At 42.9% G+C, this 25,496-nt stretch overlaps 1 protein-coding gene across 2 annotated transcripts in view; it reads right to left on the bottom strand.

Moving 5' to 3' along the window:
• Amn1 (antagonist of mitotic exit network 1 homolog) overlaps nt 1-8,550 on the bottom strand; it is a 37,206-nt gene extending 28,656 nt beyond the window's left edge. The window contains exon 1 of one of the 2 annotated variants that reach the window (XM_038319518.1): nt 7,312-8,550. Coding sequence is in view for 1 of the 2 variants with exons in the window: in XM_038319517.1 (XP_038175445.1) it covers nt 7,292-7,329 (38 nt within the window). In the remaining variant the exon portion in view is untranslated. Of the gene's footprint in view, nt 1-7,291 lie in introns of both variants that reach the window. The other variant, XM_038319517.1, reaches the window with a different exon arrangement.
• Between the last annotated feature and the right edge of the window lie 16,946 nt (nt 8,551-25,496).

Here is a 25,496-nt window from a genome sequence, read left to right as displayed (position 1 = left end):
ATCTTTGACTCTGAAGCCAGAAGCACGTGAATGAAGTTGCCGAGTTCTGCTTGCTGGGGTTAGAACATGGCTACTTCAATGACTTGCATGGGCTTTCTGTTGTGGATGCTTTCCTTCACTGTTTAAGCTCCCCTTAGTTCCTTCTCATAAGTCAGAAGCTTAGCTGAGTAGGGTCTTGCTGACGTCAGCACTCTCTTTATTGTATTTAGTGCCAGGCTTTTCCTTAAACTTTTTATCTCCTTGAGGACCAGACTTAGCTCCGCTCCTTTTCTCTTCAAACTGTACGCTTGGTATTTCTCTTTGTCCACCTTGTTCCTTTTTCATTATAGACATGCATATGACATCTATAATAACCACATGACATATCAATGCTACTAGGCTGTCTTGAAATCTCTTTTGCTAAAGCTCAACTTAGCCTCAGGCAGATATTTTGGACAAGGGCAGAAAGCAGCTACATTCTTTGCCAAAATTTTCTAAGAATGGTCTCCAGACCACTTACTAATATCCCTCCCCACTGAAACTTCTTGCTGGGCACCCCAGAGTTCAAACTGCCCACAAATAGCACTGTCTTCAATGTTCCTACTAGGACTAAGCCCAGTAACCCCCCACTAATGTGTCTAACCACTTTTCTAGTAAGTCTATTCCATATTTTTCCAACAAACAACATGACCAGGACTGTCAAATAATATCCCACTCCCTGACACCAAAATTTGTATTAGTAAGTGTCTTAGTTATGGTTTCTATTGCTGTGACAAAACATGACCAAAAAACAAGTTGGGGAGGAAAGAGTTTATTTAGCTTACACTTCAGCATTGTTGCTCATCACTGAAGGAAGTCAGGACAGGATTTCAAACAGGGCAGGATCCTGGAGACAGGAGCTGATGCAGAGGCCACGGAGGAGTGCTGCTTACTGGCTTGCTTTCCATGGCTTGCTCAACCCACCGTCTTATAGAACCCAGGACCAGCAGCCCAAGGATGGCACTACCCACCATAGGTTGGGCCCTCTCCCATTGATCACTAAATGAGAAAATGCTTTACAGGAGGTATTTCCTTAGCTGAAGTTCCTTCCTTGGAAGACTCTAGCTTGTGTCAAGTTGAGAAACAAAACCTACCTAGTAAGTCAGGGTTCTCTAAAGGAATAGAAATTATAGTATATACATGAAATTTATTAAAATGACTACAGGGTGTCAACTAGACTAACAATGGTTGTCTATCAATAGAAACCAAGAATCAGTAGTTGTTCAGTCCATGAGGGTGGAAGTCTTAGCTGGTCTTTGGTATACGCTGGGATCTCGAAGAAGTAAGCTCTAATGCCAGTGAAGGAATAAACTTGCTAGCAAGAGCAAGCAACAGGCAAAGAGGGACCCAGCTTCCTTCTTACACACCCTTTATATAGGTTATAAGAAGGCATGGCCCAGACTAAAGGTGGATCCTCCTACCTCAGAAGATTTGAATTAAAGGTCTATCTCCATCTCAAAGATCTGAATTAGAAGTGGGTCTGTAAAACTTTCTGACAATTCTGAGCCCTCTCAGTCTCAGTAGAAATGCTCCCTGTTTCCCTCCTGGGAACCAAGGACCTAACAGCTACTGAAATGTTGGGAACTTTCCATTTCCCTGAGTCTTTGAGAATGTTCTCCAGAAATTGGGGCAAGATAACCTTTAAAATGTTGACTCAGTTCCTGGACAATTACTCACACATGTATGTTTTGACTCAGCCCCTGGGAAACGGGGTCAAAGTGACCTCTTACCTCATCTGATCTGGCAACCACTCTCCAGCCAATTATTGGTAATAGCCCTTTTAAATAAGCCAACCATAATAGTCAAAGAACAACCCCCAGACACCCCCTCCTTTTGTGGTTTTTCCCTTTAAAAATAGCTTGTATCAGCCATTTGGCGTCTTTCTAGCCTCCCGAATGCCGGAAGATCCTGTCATGACAGAATTAATAAAATCTCCATGCTTTTACATCAGCTGTGGTGTGAGAGGTGGTCTCTGGGGGTGACTTCTCCTCAATGTTTGGACTCTAGGGTCCAACAGGTCTTCCCACTTCAAATGATCTAATTAAGAAAAAAATCCGTCACAGGTGTGCCCATCTATTTGGTTCTAGTTTATTCTACATGTAGTCAAGTTGAAAATCAAGAACAGCCATCAAAGACACCTTTGCCAAAAATTAAGGGTTTGTGCATGTAGGCCAGATAACAAACAACCTTGAATGTCCCTCCTCAGGAACCATCTACCTTGTTTTGTGAGGCAGGGTTTACAATTAGTCTGTTGTCTCCCAGTGCATTTAGGTTGGCTGTCCAGGAAGCCCCAGGTCGTTTTGGCCTTCACAAGTGCTAGGATTAGAAGCCAGCAAAACTGAACCTGGCGTTTGTTGTTGTGGTAGTAGTAGTTGTAATAGTAATATGTTTTGTACTCTTTTTGCTCTTGGGGGATCCCACCACCCAGCTCCCAAATCAATTACAAACAGAGTTTTATTCTTAGTTAGAAACATCCGGCTTTAACTTGGCTTGTTACTTGCCAGCTTTTACTTAAATTGGTCCGTTTACCTTTTGTCTCTTGGCTTTTTACTGTTCTCTGACTTCTGTAAACCTTACTCTTACTCCGTGGATTGCTGTGTAGCTGGCTGGCAGGCCCTAATGTCCTCCTCCTTCTCCGGCTACTTCTTTGAACCTCCCTTCTCCAGATATCTATATATTCTGTCTGCCTGCCAGCCCCACTTATCCTTTCTCCTGTGTCACTACTGGCTGTTCAGATCTTTATTAGACCATCAGATGTTCTATAGGCAAAGGATCACAGCTTCACAGTGTTAAGCAAATGCAACATACACAAAAATAACACACCTTATGTTTGCATGGCACTGAGCTATCTCCCTTGCCCTCAACATTGGTTTTTCCTCAAGACTGCTTTGGCTATTTGGAGGTTTTTATGCTTCTATATGAAATTCAGGATTTTTTAAAATGTTTTTTTGAGACAGGGTTTCTCTGTAGCTTTGGAGCCTGTCCTGGAACTCGCCCTGTAGACCAGGCTGGCCTCAAATTCAGAGATCCACCTGTCTCTGCCAAGTGCTGGGATTAAAGGCATGCACCACCTCTGCCTAGTTGGATTTCTTTTCTATGAAGAACGTCTATTTTAGGGTTTCTATTGCTGTGAAGAGACAGCTGTTATAAAGGAGAACATTTAACTGGAGCTGCCTTACAGGTTCAGGGGTTTAGTCCATTGTCATCACAGCAGGAAGCATGGCAGTTGCAGGCAGATGTGGTGCTAGAGAGATGGCCTAGAGTTCTACATTAGGAACAACAGTCAGCAGGAATAGAGGACAACACTGGGCCTGACCTGAACACTGAAATCCCAAAACCCACTCTCACTGACACACTTGCTCCAGCAAGGCTACACCTCCTGACAGTGCCACTCCCCATAGGGGTCATTCATTCAAACCACCACAATGTCATTGGAAGTTTTAAGACTGCATTAAATTTGTAAATTGCTTGTTTTTATAATATAGCCCCTTTCACATTAATTCTGTCAATCCATGGGTAAGAGAAGTCTTTGTTTTAAAGTTTCTGAGGCTATTGTGAATGGGACTGTTCCCAGTCTTTTTCACCACAGGTGCTACTGGTACACAGGAAGCTACTTTTGTTTGCCTCGTTTTTAGAAATAGCTTCCCATTATATAGACCTGGTCTGGAACTCACTGTGTAGACCAGGGCATCCTCAAACCTACATAGATCTGCCTGCCTCTGCCTCATGAGTGCTGAGATTAAAGATCTGTGCTATATGCCTATCTAGCTAATGGCTTTTCTACATCAATTTTGGATTCTGTCACTCTGTTGAAAGTGTTTACAAGTGTGAAAGTTTTCTGGTGGAGTCCTTCAGGCCTGTTAAGTACAGGTTTTACCATCAGCCAATAATAATAATAATGATACTGTGACTTCTTCCTTTCCTATTTGTATTCCTTTTATTTCGTCCCCCACATCACATAGCTAAGGCTGCCAGCATGATGCTGAATAACAAGAGGCACCTTTGTCTTTTTTTAATTTTAAAAATATTTTTGGTCTTTGAGATGGGTCTTGATATGGAGACCTAGCTACCGTGGAACTCACTAAGTAGCTCACGCTGGCCTCTGATTCGTAGTATCTTCCTGTTGGGCTCCAGAGGGCTGTGATTACAGGCAAGGCCGTCCATGCTCACCCTCCCGTTTTACTTCTCTATCCAGTTCTTTGGACACAGATCCTTTTAAGCACCAAGCAATTCTGAGTGTCATTTTATTGTGGAACAATTTTTTTTGTACACTGTTAAGATGTGTTGTTCTCATTGATTTAATAAAGAGCTAAATGGCCAATAGCTAGGCAGAAAGAAGTTAGGTGAAAATATGAGTTGATCTGCGTTATAAGAGCTCGTTAGAAACAAGCCTAAGCTACTGGCTGAATTTCCCTAATTAACAATAAATCTCCTTGTCATGATTTGAAGCTGGCAAGAGGGACAGAAAAATCCACTTACATCACTTCTAACACTTCTAAAGGGCCAGTCATTCTGTTAAGTGTAAGCATACAGCTTGGCAAAAATATGTTTCCTGCTGCCCAGTGTAGTGAAACCACATCTTGTTTTTTAAGTGTATTTTTCTAAGAATAAACCCCAATATGTACAGGTATTTACCTGGTCTCTGTGTCACCCCGTGAGTTCTAGGAACAAGCTAACACTTGTGCTGCTTGGAGTACTATGAAGAATACGCTTTTTCTTCTTTAATCTAGGAAGCGTAGCTTCTGCCAACCTCTATGAAAGAAAGTAAAAATCTAACCTATTATATGTAAGTAACATAAGTTAAATCCCAGATCTGACAGTTTGATAATGAATGTTGACAGAAACATGGAAGAGGAACTGTAACAGGTCCCCAGGCCTTAGCACAACCGATGTGATGTTAGAAGCACCATTCAGGCCTTGAAACCCACCAGCAACCTGCAACACCTTTCAAAACAGGAACAAAGACCTACACCACCTGCCAAAAGAGGAACAAAGACTAAGTCAACAGTTAGAGACACCACCTTAGGTATCAGAACCATGGAAACGGGAGATGACAATTAGATATACTTGCACATACCAGAAAAGACTAGAATTCATTACTCATCAAGTATGCACCATCTAGATACCTGCCATTTCTGCCAGGATTCATCTTCATATCAAAAAGGGCAATACATCCACCATTATAACCTGGGCACAGACAAAAAGCTGAATGTGTCTTATGCTGAAGCTACCACTGCTTGCCAGTCTTGTGCCTCAAAAAATTACCGTGGGGTAGGGATGTGGCTCAGCAGCAGAACACTATCAAGTGGAAGTTTCTAGGTTCGATCTTCAGTACCACAAATCAAAAATTCAGCTGTCTCTGAGTCTTCTTTTCTTCCCTTTATACCTGACCCTTTACCTATCCTCTATATTGGTTTAAATCCAGTCTTAGTCTCAACCCCCATCTCTCTTTCAGATTCAAAATTATATTCCATCTGTCTCCTTGATACTTCTACCTGCTATTGTAATATACTTTCCCCATAAGGTATTTCCTCTTTCATGAGTCTCATTACCACCCTCCCCTTCTAGCTGATCAAAGCTCAAAATTTTAAGGTGACTTATGATTCTTCTCTTTCCTTGGTGCCTCTACTTAAAGACCATCACCAGATGCCAGGTCTAAGGGTTCTCTTACATAGTGCTACTACAGGCGCTGGTCAGGGAGGAGCTAAGGAGAAGGCAGGATGTAAACCAAGCCCTGTTTCTTTCATACACAGTCTCATCTGCTGGACTTCTGTGCTTTTTGGCACAGCTGAATGCTACTCTGACATAAGATCCTTACTTTGTTACAAATCAGAAACAACTGGCTTGACCAACTGTTAGTTTCAGGCTGTAGTTCCTTCCCAAAGGGGTACAAACTCTAGATCTAATGACAAAATGAACCTTTACATAAGGAACAATATCTAGTTAAGGCAATGCAAATCTTGCCTAGGTTTCAATGTTTTCTTCTGAATGTGCTCATCCTTTTATTTCCAGTATTTTTCGACTGTTACTTTATTTCATTTTCACTAAATCGTGTTTAAGTTCTGTCCCACATAGTCAAGTGTGGCAATGCATATTTGCAATCCCAACACTCTGTGGGAAAAGGCAGGAAGGATCTGAAGTTCAGGGTCATCCTCTGCCACAGCATGAGTCTGAGGCCAGCCTGAGCTACATGAGACTCTGTCTTTAAAAACAAAGAACACAAAAAACACAAGCTGGTGGTGATAACTGAAGCCTGTAATCTCAGCACTGGGAGGTTGGGATAGAAGGTTCAGGAGTTCAAAGTCAGTCTGATATGTGAGGCTGAGGCCAGCCTGAGCTACATGAGATCCTGTCTCAAAACAAAAGAGGTTGGGGATGTAACTGAGTTGGTATTAGGCTTATCTAGAGCCTAGGAGGCCTAAGTAAACAGAGTATACTAGTGTATGCCTTTAATCTCAGCATTCAGAAAATGGAAATAGAAGGATCATAAGTTTAAGGTTATCCTTGGCTACACAGTGTGTTTGAGGCCAGCTACATGAGGCTGTCTCATGTGGGGAAATAACAAATTCAGAAGAAAACACTGGAACCTAGGCAAGAAATAACATTTGTTCATTTATTTTTTTTCTTATTTTTTTTGTAGTGGCATTTCAATTGTATTTTAATAAAGCTATTTCTATTTTAAAAAATAGAATCAATAACTAACAACACTGAAGCCAGCCTCTAACTTACTAGATAACTGAGGAGGGTCTTGAACTTTTAATCCTCTTTCATCTCCAGTGTCTTCCTAAGGGCTTTACATAAATTAAGCTGTTTCTCACAAAGACTACCTGAAATAGGTACTATTACACGAATTTTCAAAATTTTATTTATTTGTTTTAGGGGAACAGTGTCTCACAACATAACCCCACTAGCCTCCTGGCGACCCTCTTGTTTCCAGAGGGCTGGGACTGCCATGCCCAACCGTTACCCGCATTTTAGGAAGCGCTCCTGCCCTGGGAGCGTTAGGTTACTGTCCATGGTCCCAAAGATGGCGAACCGCGCCCGCATTTCCTGAGGTTTGTCCAGCCCGGCTAGTGCTCTCTTTTGTTCTGCCTGGGTACTCAGCGCCCATCGGGTGGAGCCGCCCGCCCGCTCCGCGGTGCACCACGGTCCTCAGCGACCAGGCGCCCATCCCGGCCCAGGACTACAGTAGGTGAGGGAAGAAAGGGGCTGGGAGCTGGCGCGGACGGACGGACGGACGGACGGACGGACGGAGGGGCCGGGGCGGACTCACAGTTCCAGCAGTTGACTGACCAGTTGCCTCGAAGGCATCGCGGCCGCCCTCTGGAGCCGGGACCGCCGCGGGACTTCACAGCCAACTTCCTGCCGTGCAGGACGCGGAAGCCCAGATGACGTCACACGGAGTCGGGTCTGGGGGTTGGAGAGGAGGAAAGCCCGGGCGCTCTGGGGGCGGAGCTTCTGAGGGCGCGCGAAAGGTCTCCTGGGACTTGTAGTTCTTCCTGCCCGCGCTTGCCGGGTACCGCTCCTCCTGAGGACCGCGCTCCGTAAGCCTGTCCAGGCAAAGGTTGCTGGCAGGTTACTGCTTTCGCTAGTAGGTTACGGAGCTCCGTGATACACACCGAGACTCCAGTCAGATACGGATGCCACCGACGTCAAATGCACGTTTTACAGGATGCTGTGGCCATCTCCACTGAGTACACATAAAGCAAGAACTGAGCCATCCACTCTTGTGTGATTTCAGGAATGAGCCATATGTATTCATTATCATCTCTCTAAATTGAAATTGTTTAGCCTATTTTTTCAGATGAAGACACTCCATACCAACACATAAACTCAGAATGTCATTGTGCAGGAGACCGTGTTGTGAAAGGAGCCTGGGTCCGGTAGGTAGGTTTCTCTTCTTATAGTTTGCTGTAGAATACTTGCGGCTTTTAAATGCTGTTTTTCATTCTTTCTTACAGAGTAATTTATTGGTCCTATGTCAGAGCTTCCTTTGTAACACCTTGAATGGTCAACCATTACAGCCATCTCTTCAGAATACTGCTCAGCACTATATTCCTCATATTGAGGCTTGAATCCAGGGCATAACCCTAGCTTTAATAAACATGTTGGTACATGTTTATTAAATACTGAATGAGGGTGCAGGATTGGGTTGGGTGCTGGAAGTTCAGTGGTGCACACTTCCCTTAGACAAGGAAGTGTTGGGTCCAGGGAAATTGGGCACAGATGGGGACAGACCACCAAAGTCTATCCAGAAACCAGATTCCAGGAAAACCAGAAGCAAACTTAAAAATAAATAAATAAAAATAAAAAAACACCACGGGGCACAGAAGGTTATCAGCTAACTGAGACCACAGTCAGAGATGGTGTTTGTTAGGCTGTGGCAAAAGGCCTGTTTCTGAACCCAAGCATTAGGGGCACCAAGCATTAGGTCTGAACAAAGGAATTTTTACAATCTTGCCCCTTGCCCCGACCCATGGATCACACGGGTCAGTCAACGGAGACCTAAGGGGAGGAGTGAGAGATGAAAGGGACAAGAGATACAAGGGACGGAGACAAGACAGGGTTCTGATCAAGTCTAGTTTATTAGGGGAGTAAATGGGCTAGATACAGGGTAATGAAAAGAAGGGAGTGGGTTCTAACATCAACGGGTAACTAGGCAGCTATCATGAAATGTGTTCCAGAGGAGATTACAGTGAAAGTCACTAATTGCAAGGAAACAGATGTTTTTAGCAGTTAGTCAGAAAAAGGGACTGCTAGTAATATCAGAAGGTTAGTAAATCAGAATAATTGGTTCTTAGGCTGGGAACTTAGAAAATAGCAAAAAGCTTCTCACACAATCTGAAGGTAAAACTCAGATACAGATTGCCTTACTTTACAATCTTCATTTTTCAGTTAAACTAATGTTTGTGCTTAACCTACTGCCTTCCTTGGTACTTCCAGGTAGTGTTTACTGAAGCCCTGTGCCCTCCCTTTGATGCTGTCAGCTTCACATAGCAGGGATAATGCGTAACCCAGAGGCCATATATCTAGTTCCTAAAAGTTGACGAAGCTCATATCTGAGGTTAGCTCTCAGTTTGCAGAGAGATGCTTTGGCCTTGTGAATGGAGCTATGGGCTGTAAAGCTGAGTAACCCACTGTTAATAGTTAATCCTTAAGCTACTGAGAAAGCTGCTGACAGTCTGTTCTCATTCTCCTAGGCTTACAACTTTATATATTCTTTATTTTTATATTCCTATTTTGGAATCTGCATTTTTATATTCTTATTCTTGGGGTCTTCAAAAAGGACAATTAGAATTAGTTCAAAGGAGGAAGTGTAGAGTTCAGAGACAAGAAGGTGCACTGCAGCCGTTGCTTCATTATTTTCTGCTATTTCTTGGCAAAAATGACAACAAGAGCAAAAGAACAAAGAGCAGACAAAATCATTGACTGTTGCTCTTCTAAAGGAGAAAGCATATTGCAGAAGAGATGTTGGGTTGAAACTACTACAATGAGCTGGGATGTGGTGATACACGCTTTTAATCCCATCACTTGGGAGGCAGAGGCAGGCAGATCTCTGTGAGTTTGAGGCCAGCCTGGTCTACAAAGTGAGTTCCAGAACAGATGGGTTCTACAGAAGAATCCTCTCTCAAAAAAAATCAGAGAGTGAGCCAGGGAGAAAGAGCAAGAGTGAAGCATGCTTAATAGAAGCTCAACCTGAAGATCCAAAAAGCAAAGCAGCCAGCCACTGGCTCTTACCTTTGACCTCAGTTCAAAATAGCAATCCTGCCTCCAGGAATCTCAGGATGAGACTGTGTCTGAGCTGTTTGAGAGAGAGAGAGAGAGAGAGAGAGAGAGAGAGAGAGAGAGAGAGAGAGAGAGAGAGAGAGAGAGAGAGAGAGAGAGAGAGGAGAGAGATCGAAGCTGCCTCTCCGAGAGGAAGCCAAAAAAGAGAGAGCAAGAACACTCAGGCTGAAAGCTGAAGATCAGCTTGCCCCAGTGGATGGGGGTGGGAGTGGGCATGGCTTGTCTCTTAAAGAGACAGGACAATCATTACACCTACATCATTAGGTCAAATGACTGAAGTGACATTATAATGAAATATGGATACTGGTGGGAGGTGGGTTCCTTTTCTCTGTCAGATAAGTAAGAGATGGGCTAGACGTGTGGCTCAGTAGTTAAAAGTTCTTGTCACTCTTACAGAGGACCAGAGATTGGTTCCCAACACCCACATGACTGTTGACCCTGGAAATCAATTCTGAGTAGAGACATAGAATCTTTCTCAGACTCATGCTATCCTGCCAGGAATATGAACCTTCCTTTTGTCTCATATCTATGCTGTGTACAAGCATGGCTTTTCATCACCTAGTAGCCTATCAGCCCATCACTTGGGAGGCTGAGGCAGGGAAATTGCCACAAATTTGAGGCTACATGCTGTTGCCTGTGTGGGCTATATATGAAGATCTTAGCTCATAAAAGGGAGAGGGGAGATATATGAATTGCTTATTTCTGGAATCTCTCACCTTAGGACAGTTGGCCATCGGTAACTGAAAGCGTGAATTTAAGAACAGGCCTAAAACAACAGCAAAATCATGGTATACCTTCAGTCACAGGATTAGTTCCACAACCGGCACACGGACAAGGGACTCATTTTGAAACTACATGTGAAGTGAGTTTTGATGGAGATTTCTGGGAAAGAGGCTTCCATAAACTTGTTGAAAGGGTGATGTCCAAGTGTTCTTGCTGATTGTGGATGCATGGGTACCCAAACAGAGTAGAAAGAACACGGACTCTGGCAGACATTTTTATTTGGGAAAATACTCCTTCTATTCAGACACAGTGAGAAGAGAACAGTTGCTCAAGGACACAGCTGTATTTCTATGTAGAGCTATTATTTACAAAGGATCTAAAGAAAAGAAACTATGCCTCTGGTGGGCTGACATCTCAATACTAATTGCCACCTGCGTCTCATGGCCCGGTTTTTGTTGTGAGTTGTCTCAAGATTATTTCCCATTAGTGGAAGCCCTTAGAAAGTTCATGTTATTCATGGTTTATCTTGGAATGTAAGGTTATTAGAAATCTTCTAAAGGATAGTAAGGGACTTGTTGTCAGGACTAGTGTCTTTAAACAGATGTCAATTTTTCTTTCTTCTCTGTGTTTGGCCCATATTGCTGTAGTTTTTTCTATCTTTGAACCTTCTCTGTTTTCTTCAATTGGTGCAATATAAAGAAAACTTTATTGCAGTGTGGGGTGCAAGCCTTTAGTTTTAGTACTTAGAAGGTGTGAAGACAGGTATGTTTTGGGAGTGGAGGTAGCTCATGCCCAAGCTATATAACCAGGCTCAAGATAAAGTTCCCTGAGAATCTATAGACCGTTACTGGTTGTTAGAGGAAGAAAAGACATTTTCTCTTGCGGTATACCCACTGGTAAACTGTCCACGCTCCTGTGAATAACCTTTCACACATGTTTTTGGCAAGCAGCCTTAGTTAAACTCACTGGTCATGAAGAAAAAGGAGAGGGGGGTGGAAATAAAAGAGGTATCTATCAGGACAGCTTGGTGGGGTACCTACAAAATGGGGAGTGCAAGAGTGTACTAACCAGAGAAATAGAGAGCAAGGGAGACAGAAATCCTTGCTATTGTTAAGATTTCTCTGAGGAGCAAAAGGATGGGGAACCTGGCCACAGCTCAAAATCAGTTTGGCAGAGATAAGGAAGCATATTTGTTCATAAGTTATCGTTACTTTCTAGGAGGTAAGGACCACGGCAGTAAGTGTTTAATTTACTTGTTTTAAGGGACAGACCCAATAGGGTCGTGGATCTGATCTTAAAGTCACATGGTCTAACAAAGGGAATCAGTGGAAGTAGGAAACAAGGATAATGGGAGTGGGGGTTGTGGAAATGATCAAAATTTATTATATACATGTGTGAAAACAGTAGTGAAAACTGATATTATAAATAATATAAATGATAAAAATGTTTAAACTCTCTTTGTTTGATTAAATGATTCTAAACAGGGTCTCACTGTATGACCTGTGAACTCACTTGGTAGACCAGACCAGAATGGCCTTGAATTCCTAGAGATCTGCTCGCCTCTGCCTCCCAAGAGTTAAGATTAAATATGTAAACCACCATGCCCAGCAAAACTTTAAACTCTTAAAAAATAACTTTATTATACTTTATTGTTCTAGTAGGTTATATAAGATGAGCAAAATTACTTTTCTTAAAGTATGCTATTCATAGTGTAATGAAGCACCATTAATAAAAACTGAGAGAGAAATTGGGGTTCAGTCTGAAGACCTGAAAGGGAAAGCAGCCAGCCACTGGCCCTTACCTTGTCCTCAGTCCAAAAATGGTGATCCTGCCTCTAGGAATCTCAGAATGAGACTCTGTCTGATAGCTGTTTTCTCCTATTTTATAATCCTCTCTAGTTCTGGGATTAAAGGCATGCACCATCTGGTTTCTATGGCAACTAGTGTGGCTACTGGGATTAAAGGTGTGTTACCATTGCCTGGCTGTAAGACTGACCAGAGGGGCTGTTTTACTCTCCCGATCCCCAGGCAAACTTTATTAAAATAAAAATTAAATGCCACTTCAGTGTAATACATATGATATATGTACTGAAAGACCCCTGGTGTGTGGAGACTCTCACTCAAGTCTCGAGATAACACAACCCTTCCCCCCCGCCCCCCCCCCCCCCGTAACTCATGAGAGACTGTCCTTGCTGCAATCACATGACATTTAATAGATGAGATGAGATGGGAACCAGTGCACTGGGGCTGAGACTCATAACCCACGCAGGGGAAGAGTTCAACCCCCCCCCACCCCCGGGACGGGGAGAAGGAGTTTTTAAGGGAAGAAACCACAGCCCAGTGATCTGAGGGGGTAGAGAGGATGTCACAGAAAATTCTGAAATACCAGTGATGATCACAAGGGGGCAACTCCCTGCCTCTCAAGATCACTCCCAGGGTCATAATCAGCTAGTTCCTGAAACACAGTATTCCAAAATACCAATGATAATGACAAGGGGAAAACTCCCTGTTCCTCAAGATTATTCTCAAGATTACAATCTAACTTTATCTTCAGCTAGTTCCTGAAACACAGTCACTGAACCGGCTAATCCTAGATTTCTGATTCTTCTCTTCCTGCTTAGATTTTTGGCTATTTTCTTCCTGCTTGGGGGGGGGTCTGAATTTATCCAGGTCTTTCAGTACTACATATATGATATATACATGTAAAATATATAATAATTATAAATATACAGAATGACCATGTCCTTTTTATGTGTGTGCACTCACTTAAACAGAAGGGAAACCATCCCAGGCATAATGGCTTAGCCTGTAATCTTACTGCTGAGGCAGGAGGCTTGCCATGAATTGAGGCTACAGAGTGAGTTCTGGGACATGTTGGGCTATAGTGAAAGACCCTGTCTCAAGAATCTGGAGAGATGGCTCAGTGGTTAAGAGCATTGACTGCTCTTCCAGAGGTCCCAGGTTTGGTTCCCAGCCCCCACATAGTGGCTCACAACAGTACTTAATTCAAGTTTCAGGGTATTTGATACTTGCCGCGCCAGCACAGCAACTGTCGTTCTTCTGAGCGAGGGATGTTGGGATTAACACGCAACACGACTTCAGGTTCTGCAGACAAGCCCTTTATTCCACTTTCTCATAAGTATATATAGCCCTCAGCAAGGGAGGCCAAACCAGCAAAAGCAGGAAGCTCATCACCGTAACTCAATGGCTTGGGGTAAACATCCTTAGAAACATTGCTGAAAACAACAGATTGTTCCTGTTTTTGTTCCTGTTTTCAACCAACCTCAAGAGTGCAAAACAGATCAAGTAGGGGTATGAAGGCCTGTCCTCTAGGGACCCAACAGATACCCTCTTCTGTCCTTGTTGGATGTTAGGCACAATTGCATTCAGGCAGGCAAAATACCATATGCAAAAAAAATAAAATAAAAATTAGAAAAAAGTTTAATCCAAAATAGGGGGGAAATTATCATTCTGCTTGTTGTTTTTAGATGATTTTGCCTCCCACACTGAAAATGCCAACTTTACACAACCTGTAAAGACCAATTTTAACCTATCCGTAAAGACAAAAACACTGAAATTCCCCCCAAACAGAAACTACTTGGAGTTTGACTCAGTTCATGATGTCTGATACAAAGATCTAGCAGGTATTGAAAGACCTGGATAAATCCAGACCCCCCAGCAGGAAGAAAATAGCCAAAAATCTAACAGGAAGAGAAGAATCAGAAATCTAGGATTAGCCGGTTCAGTGACTGTGTTTCAGGAACTAGCTGAAGATAAAGTTAGATTGTAATCTTGAGAATAATCTTGAGAAACAGGGAGTTTCCCCCTTGTCATTATCATTGGTATTTTGGAATACTGTGTTTCAGGAACTAGCTGATTATGACCCTGGGAGTGATCTTGAGAGGCAGGGAGTTGCCCCCTTGTGGTCATCACTGGTATTTTCGGAATTTTCTATGACACCCTCCCTGCCCCTTTAAGATCACTGGGCTGTGGTTTCTTCCCTTAAAAACTCCCTTTCTCCCGGTCACTGGGGGTCGAACTCTTCCCCTGTGTGGGTTATGAGTCTTGGCCCCAGTGCACTGATTCCCATCTCATCTCATTATTAAACCTCATGTGATTGCAGCAAGGACGGTCTCTCGTGAGTTACTCGGGGTGGGGGGTCGTGTTATCCAGAGACTTGAGTGAGAGTCTCCCCACACTGGGGGTCTTTCAGTATGTCCAACCTTGTTAAATTTTTTTTACATTTACTGTGTGTGTGTGTGTATGTGTGTGTGTGTGTGTGTACACACTTGTGACATGGTGTGTTATGGAGTTCAAAGGACAACTATGTGTTTCAGGGATCAAACATATTGTTAGGTTGGGTGGAACGTATTTTACCCACTGAGCCCCCTCACCAGCTAGTGCCTAACCTTTTGACATTGCAACATGACTGCAAATATGTTGAGCCACATTAATAGTTATCCTGGGATGCATGCCACAGTTTGGACATGCCTAAAGGCTAACTCCTAATGACCCATGGAACCTTACCACCATTAGGACATGGCTCCCGAATGACAAGTGATGGTGATGGCAGTATTCTATGGTAATGGCTCCCAATCCCGACAGTTGGCACTGGAACCCTGCCCACCTGGTTATTCCAGCATCTGAGCTGTGCTCCCCTCTTCTGTTTGCCCCTATATAACCTAACAAACTTTCCCAGTGGGGCTGTTGTTCTCTACTGTCAGGCCACTACCACGAAAATCCAGTCGAGTTCAGAATGCAAAGGCAAGGTTTATTTCTGTGTGCAAAATTCAAACCAGCTAGCTGGGAGCTCAAAGCCTCCACTCACGAAGCAGCACAGTGGGGAGAGCTCCCGTTCTTCATTTGGGGTTGACATATAGACAAAAACCACAAGCCAGGTTTATTTTGGGTTGAAGGGGTCAGTCTTGCTAAACAAAGGGTGTGCACCACTTCTGCATACCCCCTTCCTCCCTTTCCTCCTGTAAGCAGCTACTTCTCTTCTGTGCACCCCCACAAAGCAGTTATGTCTGCTTCTGTCTAGACCACAAAGCTGGGTGTCGACAGGTGGCTAGCTGCTAGGAGCATTTCATGGTTTATACTTTTGCAGAGGATCCTGTTTTCGACAAGCTCTTGATGTTGCAAAGATTAACCCAGTGCCTTAACCAGCTCCTGATTAAGCAACGTTTCTTAAAATTTTCCATGTCCTTACAGCAGCAGCAAATCATATGGGTTACAGAGCTTATAGGGTTTCTTGTGGGGGGGCGGAGGTGGAGCTTTACAGAATAGTTTGGGATTGGTGGATTTTTGTAGCCTGATTCTGAGGCAAGCTCTATGATTGGTTAGATTTTATGCTCTGTGATTGGTGGGATTCTGCAGCTTGACTCTGGAGCAAACTCAGGGCTTGGTGAGATTTCAAGCCCTAGCCTGGGGTGAAGTCAGGGGCAGGGTGTTTTTTCCTTGGCCTTTTTTAAAAAAAATTTATTTATTTATTTGTTTATTTTTTTTATTTTTTTATTTTTTTGGTTTTTCTTTTTTTTTTTCGCAGCTGATATGTTTTAAAAAGTTTAACTATGTTTTTGAGGTTATTCACCAACATTGATGGTCCATTTAGCTGGGTTTTAATGTTTTATGATAAAACATCACTGTTGTGATCGTGTAGATGAACCTGGATCCCAACCTCCATAGGGGTCAAATATCAGATACCCTGCATATTAGATATTTACATAATGATTTTTTTCTCATGGTTTATTTTTTTTATATTTAAAAATTTCCATCTCCTTCCCTCCTCCTCCCCCCTCCCTCCCCTCCTCCTCCCCCTTCCCTCCCCTCTTTCTCCCCCTTCCCTCCCCTCCCCTCCACCCATACCTCCCCTCCCTCCCTCTCAAGGCCAAGGAGCCATCAGGGTTCCCCACTCTATGCTAAGACCAAGGACCTCCCAACTCTCCCCAGGTCCAGGAAGGTGATCGACCAAGCTGAGAAGGCTCCCACAGAGCCTTTTTGGTTTTTCGAGACAGGGTTTCTCTGTATGTAGTGTGAAGCGGCGGGGCTGCGTCCCACCACCCTGCCACCGGCTAGCTTTACACCCGAAATAATTACACGGAAACTGTATTCTTTTAAACACTGCCTGGCCCATTATCTGTAGCCTCTTATTGGCTAATTCTCACATCTTTCTTTAACCCATATTTAGTAATCTGGGTAGCACCACGAGGTGTGGCTTACCAGGAGAGATCTTAACCTGCGTCCATCTCGGAGAGGAGCAGCATGGAGACTCACTATGGCGAATGCCTGAAGCGTCTCCCCAACTCTACTTCCTTGTTCCCACAATTCTGTTCTGTCTACTCCACCTACCTAATTTTCTGTCTCTTAAAGGGCCAAGGCAGTTTTCTTTATTAATTAACCAATGAAAGAAACATAGACAGATAACGCTCCTCCATCATTTCCCCTTTTTCTGTTTAAACAAAAAAGAAAGGCTTTAACTTTAACATAGCAAAATTACATATAACAAAACAGTTATCAAGCAAGTATTACAGTTACAATATTTATAACGCTCCTCCATCACCTGTAGTTTCTAGAGCCTGTCCTGGAACTAGCTCTTGTAGACCAGGCTGGCCTCGAACTCAGAGATCCGCCTGCCTCTGCTGGGATTAAAGGCGTGCGCCACCACCGCCCGGCTTATTTGTTTATTTATTATGGATACAATATTCTGTGTGTATGCCTTCAGGCCAGAAGAGGGCACCAGACCTCATTACAGATGGTTGTGAGCCACCATGTGGTTGCTGGGAATTGAACTCAGGACCTTTGGAAGAGCAGGCAGTGCTCTTAACCTCTGAGCCATCTCTCTAGCCCTTTCCTTGGCCCTTTTCACCCTACAATTGCGCTACCATTGTATGTACCATATCACACACATTGATTTTAACATGGATTTTTACTGTGTAGCTCAGGAGAGCCTTGAACATGAGATCCCCTTGACTCAACTTCCCAAATGCAGGGAGAGTGCCAACACAACTTTCTACGGAAGCAGTCATGATCTTGTTTGCTGGAGATCTTTAGTTTATATTTTAAGACAGAGTCTCGGTGTTCTAGGCTGATCTTAGACTAGTGGGCAGTTCTCCTGCCTCATCTTCCCAAAGGCTGGGATTCCAAGCTTGGAGCCACCATCTTCAACTTACTTTTATTACCTCTGAACAATGAAAGAAATCTAAAACTTTTGTCAACATTTATTTTAAAGACTATCATATATTATAAATATATAACAACAAAGGTCAGATCAAGACCCAAAGCCGGGGCTGGAGAGATGGCTTGGCACTACAGCATATCTACTCTTGAGAGAACCCCAGTTTGGTTTCCAGTACTCCATCAAGTATCTAAAAAGCAACTGTCTATAACACCAGTCCAGGGAATTTGCTGACCTCTCCTGAAACTACTCACATACAGAACACACATTGCACACACACACACACACACACACACACACACACACACACAATTGGAAATTTTAAAATAGGCTAGAGTGATCACTCAGTAGTTGAGAGCATTTACTACTCTTGCAGATGACCTAGGATCAGTTCCTGTCTCACCCATATCAGGCAGCACACAACTGCCTGTAACTCCATTCCAGGGACTCTCTCTGTGTCTGACTTCTGAGGAAACCTATGATGCACATAGACTCATGCAGGCATATACACATAAATTCAACAGTTGTTGTGCACAGATAATGACCCTCAGAGAAACCAACAGGAACCAGAGAAGACCAGATTGCAAAAAGCAAGGTTTTTTTTTTTTTAATTGCAAGTACAAGCTTGCTCAGAACTTCTATCTCCAACTCCCCATAGTAGAGAGGGAGAGAGAGAAGTTAATATCCCTCTATGGGGTTAGTTTTTAAAGGTAAAACTACAAGCAAGCCTTTCAGAGCTGCTTTGGCAGGGGTGCAATATCTTTTGCTTTTTTTCATCCTGCTATGTCAGCTTGTTCTTTGTTTTCAGAGCAAGGTCACCCTGCCATCTTTGCCACCAGGTGGCTGGGCGTCCTTGTGCTTTGGAATTTCCCCGGGTGGGAGGTGGGAAGGGAAAGCCACTATCTTTCTGGGAACATGAGGCTAGTCTGGGTTTCTAATTTTAAAACATTCTGCTAGGAAATTCCTTCTCATCCCCTTGAGCATAGGGGTGAGGGTCCCACACAATAAAAATCTTAGAAAATTCTGTTAAAAATAAAAATGTAAAAATATTTTTAAAATGAATGAGGCACAAAATAAAATACTTTTATAATGTGACATTAGATGGCTAATGATCCTTTGGGGTTCCTGCTTCGTGAAAGAGTCTGCCAGACATTCTGCAGGACACAGAAGAAAGTGACTGACAAACTGCCAATATAGGCAGAACTGTTTTTGAAATTCCCTGCTTCGTGGAAAAGTCTGCCAGATACTATGGGCCTGTAGGCTGAAGATGTATTGTTGGGGACTATGGACCCAGACCCTGAATTTCCTGTAAACAACTTGTTATACTTGCAGCTGCTCTGAGCAAAACAACTTGTTTTCCTGTGTTTGCAGCTGCTCTGAGCACGAGACCCTCAGGAGTTCCTGATGGCTGGAGCATGGCTACCAGTTAAGGATCCATATATAAGAGAGTCTAATACCCAATGAGGTTGGCATTCTTGTTTCAAGGATGACCCGTGTCTCTGTCTGTGTGTCTTTGTGTGTTTAAATCTCCACGCCCTTGCCCAGCTCGCAAATGATCCTGCAATGCAGATGCCACACTACAGGTATAGTACCGTATTACACAACAGTAGTACCGTCGGTACAGTGGATGCCCGACTGTCCTGGCAGTGAGATGTCTCTGTTAATTCTAGAATTTTGGAAGTTGCTTACAATGCACCCCTGTTTACTTAGGTAATATTATATTTTTTGGAGTCTTTGATGGAGTTGAAGAACTTATAGTTATAGTTTTCCTTAACTGTGATAGAAGATAAAGTATATATAAATATTGTAACTGTATTTCTTGCTTGATACCTGTTTTTCTATATGTAATTTTACTATGTTAAAGCCTTCCTTTTTGTTTAAACAGAAAAGAGAAGCTATGGAGCTGCCGCCAGAGTCAGACATACTGAAACTTTATTGGTAAGCTACTGCCACATGGTGATACACAGATTAATAAAAATGGGTTAACTTAATATGTAAGAGTTAACCAGTAAGAAGCTAGAGCTAATGGGCCAAACAGTGATTTAATTAATATGGTTTCTGTGTGATTATTTTAATTCTGGGCAGCAGGAACCAACAAGCAGCTCACTCCCCCCAGTATTGAACTGGATTTAAACAGGATAGATAGGGATTATATCATCAGATTCCATAAACTTACTTTATTATAGGTAAAGCATAAGTACTGTTAAGCAAAAGTCACTAACCTTAAATTTATAACCTAGAAATTAGCAATTTGTAGGAATTAGTATCCTTCAACCTTTTCTGATAGTATAGCAAAAATATGATGTCAGGCCTTAATAAGGCCAAGCTTTAAAAAAGGAGACAATTGTAATATAGAGATACACTCAAGATAACATAAATCACAAATTAGGATGTAGCTCTTAGCTACTGCTCCAGTACCGTGTGTGCCGTTAATATCCCCACCATGATAGTAATGAATTAAACCTCTGAAACTATAAGCCCCAGTTAAATACTTTCTTTTTATAAGTGTTTCCTTGAGGCAGTGGTGGCACATACCTTTAATTCTAGTGCTCAAGTAGGGAACCACACCTAAATAACTGTCCTTATTGCATTGATTGATGTGGGAAGACACATTCCAATTGTGGGCAGCACCTTCTGGTAGCAGCCCAGATAAAAAGGGGTGCCCTCTCTACTGTCATCCTGTTGATTTGCTCTGTTGTTGCTGCTGCTGATTCCTTCACTGATAGCATAGCCAGCGTTTCCAAGCTTACACCCTAGACTGGGGACGAGAGGCTTTCCAGGAAGTTTCTGGGCTTCAGGCACCAGATTAGAACCACAGAGGTACCCTGCCACATGGACCATGAAAGAGAGCTATTGTGAAACTACTTAATTATTGAAGCTTTCAGCCTCAAGGACTGAGTAACTACTCAGCTCTCAGCTTCTCAGGTGTGATTTAACTGTTGTACTGTGGTGGTCTGAATAAAAATGGCCTCCATACGCCCATGTATTTGAATACTTAGTCACCAAGAAGTGGCACTACTTAGAAGGTTTAGGAAATGTGGCCTTGTCGGAGGAGGTGTGTCCCTGGGGGTGGACTTTGAGGTTTCAAAAGCCCATGCCAAACCCAGTCTCTCTCTCTCTCTCTCTCTCTCTCTCTCTCTCTCTCAACCTGTGGATTGGAATGTAACTCTCAGCTACTGCTCCGGTACCGTGTGTGCCGTTATTATCCCCACTGTGATGGTAGTGGACTAAACCTCTGAAACTATAAGCCCTCAGTTAAATACTTTCTTTTTATAAGCATTTCCTTGAGACAGTGGTGGCACATGCCTTTAATCCTAGCACTCAAGTAGGCAGAGGCAGATGGCTTTCAGTGAGTTCGAGGCCAGCCTGGTCTACAGAGCAAGTTCAGAACAGGCAGAGCTACATGAAGAAATAAAATAAAAGAGTTGCTTTGGTCATGGTGTATAGTAGGAGCAGCGGGCTGCGTCCTGCCACCTAGCTCCCACACAGCTAGCTTTGTACCCAAAATAATAACACATAAATTGTATTCATTTAACACTGCCTGGCCCATTAGTTTTAGCCTCTTATTGGCTAATTTCACATCTTGTTTTAACCCATATTTAGTAATCTGTGTAGCACCATGAGGGGTGGCTTACCAGGAGAGATCTTAACCTGCGTCCGTCTCAGAGAGGAGAGGCATGGTGTCTGTCTGAAGCATCTGCCTGACTCTGCTTTCTTTCTCCCACAATTTTGTTTTGTCTACTCCACCTACCTAATTTTTTGTGCTATTCAAGGGCCAAGGCAGTTTCTTTATTAACCAATGAAAGTAGCACATAGGCAGATGACCCTCCTCCATCAAAGGTGTCTCTTCACAACAACAGAACAGTGACTAGACCAGTTAAAGATTTAAATCTGACTTAACAAATTCATGCACGTATATATATGTATGAAACATATGCATGTCTCAGAGAAGAGATAAATAAACAAAATTTTATATACAAGAGAGGAAACACAACAAGCTGGGCATGATGGCACATGACTTTGATCCCAGTACTCTGAAGGCAGAGGCAAGTTGATCTCCACTTTCAAGGCCAGCCTGGTCTAAAGATCAAGTTCCAGGACAGCCAGGCCTATACAGAGAAACCCTGTCATGAAAAACAAAAACAAAAACAAAAAAAAAAACAAAAAAAAACAAAAAAAAAAAAAAAAAAAAAAAAAACGGGGGTATGGGAACAGGTGATGGTGGAAAGAGGAAGGGGTATACTAAAACTTTTGAGGGAAGTTTTGAAGTCAACCAGCTTTGTCAAATAGTTCAATAACAGGAAACACAAAGATAGCATATTTTCGTGGGTGGTTAGGCACAGGCTGGCAGGGTCTAAGAAAAACAAATTATGGAAGATATTTGCATAAAGTATAAGGGCTAGCTCTGCTTGTTAAAGCAGACTAGGGTTATGCCAACTGCTAAATCTTACCAGCACAGGCTAGGCTTAAAGTCTTTTATTTTTAAGTCTAGAAGAACCCACATATCTGTTAAAGGGCATTTGGTTAGAAAGTAAGCAAGGTAAAAACATTAATTTCATGACAGACTTTTGTTGTAAATTATGCTTAATGATTTTTTTCCTTTTTTTTTGGTTTTTCAAGACAGGTTTCTTTGTGGCTTTGGAGCCTGTCCTGGAACTAGCTCTTGTAGACCAGGCTGGCCTTGAACTCGAAGAGATCCGTCTACCTTTGCCTTCCAAGTGCTGGGATTAAAGGCGTGCGCCACCACCGCCCTGCTGATTTTTTTCCTTTTAAGTTATGTTAACTGGCCACTTGATGACAGCTGTCAGGCCTGTTCTTGACCCTGATGCAGCAACTGGTTCTGACTGACCAGGAATGGAAGCTGGATCAAAATGCTCCTATTGTCTTCTGGGTTCTAAGTTTTGGGATTGTTACAAATGTGGCTGCTGTTCTTGAAGAAACTTCTGGGAGCCAGCCATTATCATCCAACCATCACCTACGTTAAAGAAGCAGCTTCTAAAGGGATCCTGAGACTACCATTAGCACAGTCTCCCATTTAAAAACTGCTGTGACAGCTCAGGGAGACTCTGAGCCAGCCACAGTGACCCAGAGGGAAATTCAACCGTGATGCTCTACAGGGAGTTTGTTCCAGTCTGTGGAAGCACAACACTTTCATGGCTTTTCTTCAGAAGGTTTCACTTTGGCCATGACAACTTAAGATGACTCACCTACATTCATGCCAAATAACCCTGCTTACAGACAATTCTGAACTCTTTATAACCGTCTTTTAGTCATGGTAAGTATACTCCTGGCCCATGAATTTAGGACATGTGTATGACTGGCTTACCTCATTCTTCAAGGAGCAGTCTGGGAGCCCTTCCTCTTACTTATTGCTGGCTTGGGTGTTACATCCTAGGCTCCAGTAAACCTCATCTGAGTTTTTTTATTGTCTACTTACGGTTTTAATAACAGGCAGAGTGGATTAAGCTATTAACATGAACAGGGCTACTCTGGTGTTATGAATCCCAGGCACAGCCAACAGCAGCTAGAGGGAGGGCTGAAGAGTTCCAGAAAGCAGCCAGGAACAGAGACATTGGAGAGTCTGGATAGAGGAGACAAAGGACTACAGAAATCCAAGTCTGCTGAGGAGCTGCAGGACCCAGGTTCTAGAAAAGCTCCTGAGAGCACAGCAAGCCAAGCCAAATACTCAGTGAACTATCAAGTTTACAGGTTAATTATTTCACAGACTAAATTCCAAATACCAGAACCTGAAATCTTCATCTTTTCTACACCTGATCAGCTAGTTTGTAAAATGGCTTGAAAGGATGAGAGGGAGAGGGAGGGAGGGAGGGAGGGAGGAAGAGAGAGAGAGAGAGAGAGAGAGAGAGAGAGAGAGAGAGAGAGAGAGAGAGAGAGAGAGAGAGAGAGAGAACACAGTTTAATCATTTTGAGATGGTCACATCTGGCTAAACAAACATTCCTTCTTTTGGTAAAGGGAAATAGTCATGCTATTGTTTTATAGAAGAGATTAAATCTCTTTAGAAGAGATCACTGAATTGGTTAAACGTCTGGGAACTGTAGATGTTCAGCAGTAAGAGAAAAGGGGTAAGTATGAATTTTTTTTTTTTTTTTGGTTTTTCGAGACAGGGTTCCCCTGTAGTTTCTAGAGCCTGTCCTGGAACTAGCTCTTGTAGACCAGGCTGGCCTCGAACTCAGAGATCCGCCAGCCTCTGCCTCCCGAGTGCTGGGATTAAAGGCGTGCGCCACCACCGCCCGGCAAGTATGAAATTTTTTAAAACAGGATTTTGCAGGATAGATTGGTTATTCAACATTTCTTAGAGAATTACCACACCTGGTGTGGAAAAAAAGACATTAAAGCTAGAGAAAAGTTACAAGAGAAGTACAACATGCTCTGGTATCTTCACGGATGAGCAACAGTCAGTAACACTTCTATCACACCGTCTTCTGTGTTCTCTCCCTATTAAACTAGGAGTATGTATTATGGTATTCACCAGAGAAGACTGCTAGGACATGGGTCTAAGCCAATAGGAATCTTTATTAGTTCATCAGCAACTACATCCCAGTGTAGTTCTGAGCCTTCATCACGGTGAGCTTTTAACAACAAAAACCATGTCCTGGGTTGGCACACTTCAGTTAACAAGAACAGTTAGCCAGAAGCAGAACTACAAAAACAAAAAAGCAAGGTTAGTACATTCAGAGACTTTCCCATAACTATGGACTTTGATGGATTAGGTCTTTGTTTTCATTTTTAGCAGGTGGTGCTGTCTACTTGCTGAGTTTTACAGCCTGAATGGTATTTCCCCCATGGAGTCAGTTGTGCTAAGGTCTAGGGGCCTACTAAGGTCTGGGGCCCTGCTACAGTATCATACCCCTAAATACGTTCAAGCCTTCCCTCTAGTTCTGACCACTATTTGTCTGGCACCCAAGGAGGCCAAAAGAAAGAACTGAACCTACTGGAACTAGAGTTACAAATGGCTGTAAATCTCCATGTGGACATTTCAAGGCATATAAGTGCTGGCCCATCAGATGTTCATTTATTTCCTCTGTCTGTCTGTCTGTCTGTCTGTCTGTCTGTCTGTCTGTCTGTCTGTCTGTCTGTCTTCTCTTCCTTCCTTTTTTTAATTACTAAAATAATAATGATAATAATAATAATTAATAATATGTTTTGAGGCCAGGATCTTCTTTTTAAAAGATTTATTTGCATGTGTCTTTGCAGACCAGTAGAGGGCACCAGATTTCATTACAGGTGGTTGTGAATCACCATGTGGTTATGGTTGCTGGGAATTGAACGCAGGATCTCTGGAAGAGCAGTCAGTGCTCTAAACCACTGAACCATCTCTTCAGCACCAAGGCCAGGGTCTTACAGTATAGTTCTAGATGTCCTTGTACTTGTTCAGTAGGCCCAGGTAGCCTTGAACTCAAAGAGATTCACCTGCCTCTGGCTTCCACATGTTGGAACTAAAGGCCTGTATCATCATCTCTTCCTCCCTCCCTCCCTCCCTCCCTCTCTTTCCATTCCTCTCTTTTATTCCCCCTCCCTCCACTCCTCTGTCTCTCCCTTCCTCACTCCTCCCCTCTATCCTCTTTATTTCCCCTTTCTACTTTTAATTTTATCAAAATTATTTTTTAAAGATTTATTTACTTTTTATCTTATGTGTGCGATTGTTTTGCCTGCCTGTATGTGTGTGTACTATGCATATGCCTAGTCCCCTTATCAATCAGAAGTGGATGTTAAATTCCCTGAACTGGATGTGTGGGTGATTATGAACCACCATGTGGGTGCTGGGAAAAGAACC

The sequence above is a fragment of the Arvicola amphibius genome, chromosome 2 (assembly GCF_903992535.2).
Source record: "Arvicola amphibius chromosome 2, mArvAmp1.2, whole genome shotgun sequence".
Classification (NCBI taxonomy): Eukaryota; Metazoa; Chordata; class Mammalia; order Rodentia; family Cricetidae; genus Arvicola; species Arvicola amphibius.
The sequence above is the reverse complement of the archived record's forward strand: the minus strand, read 5'-3'. Positions and strand labels throughout refer to the sequence as shown.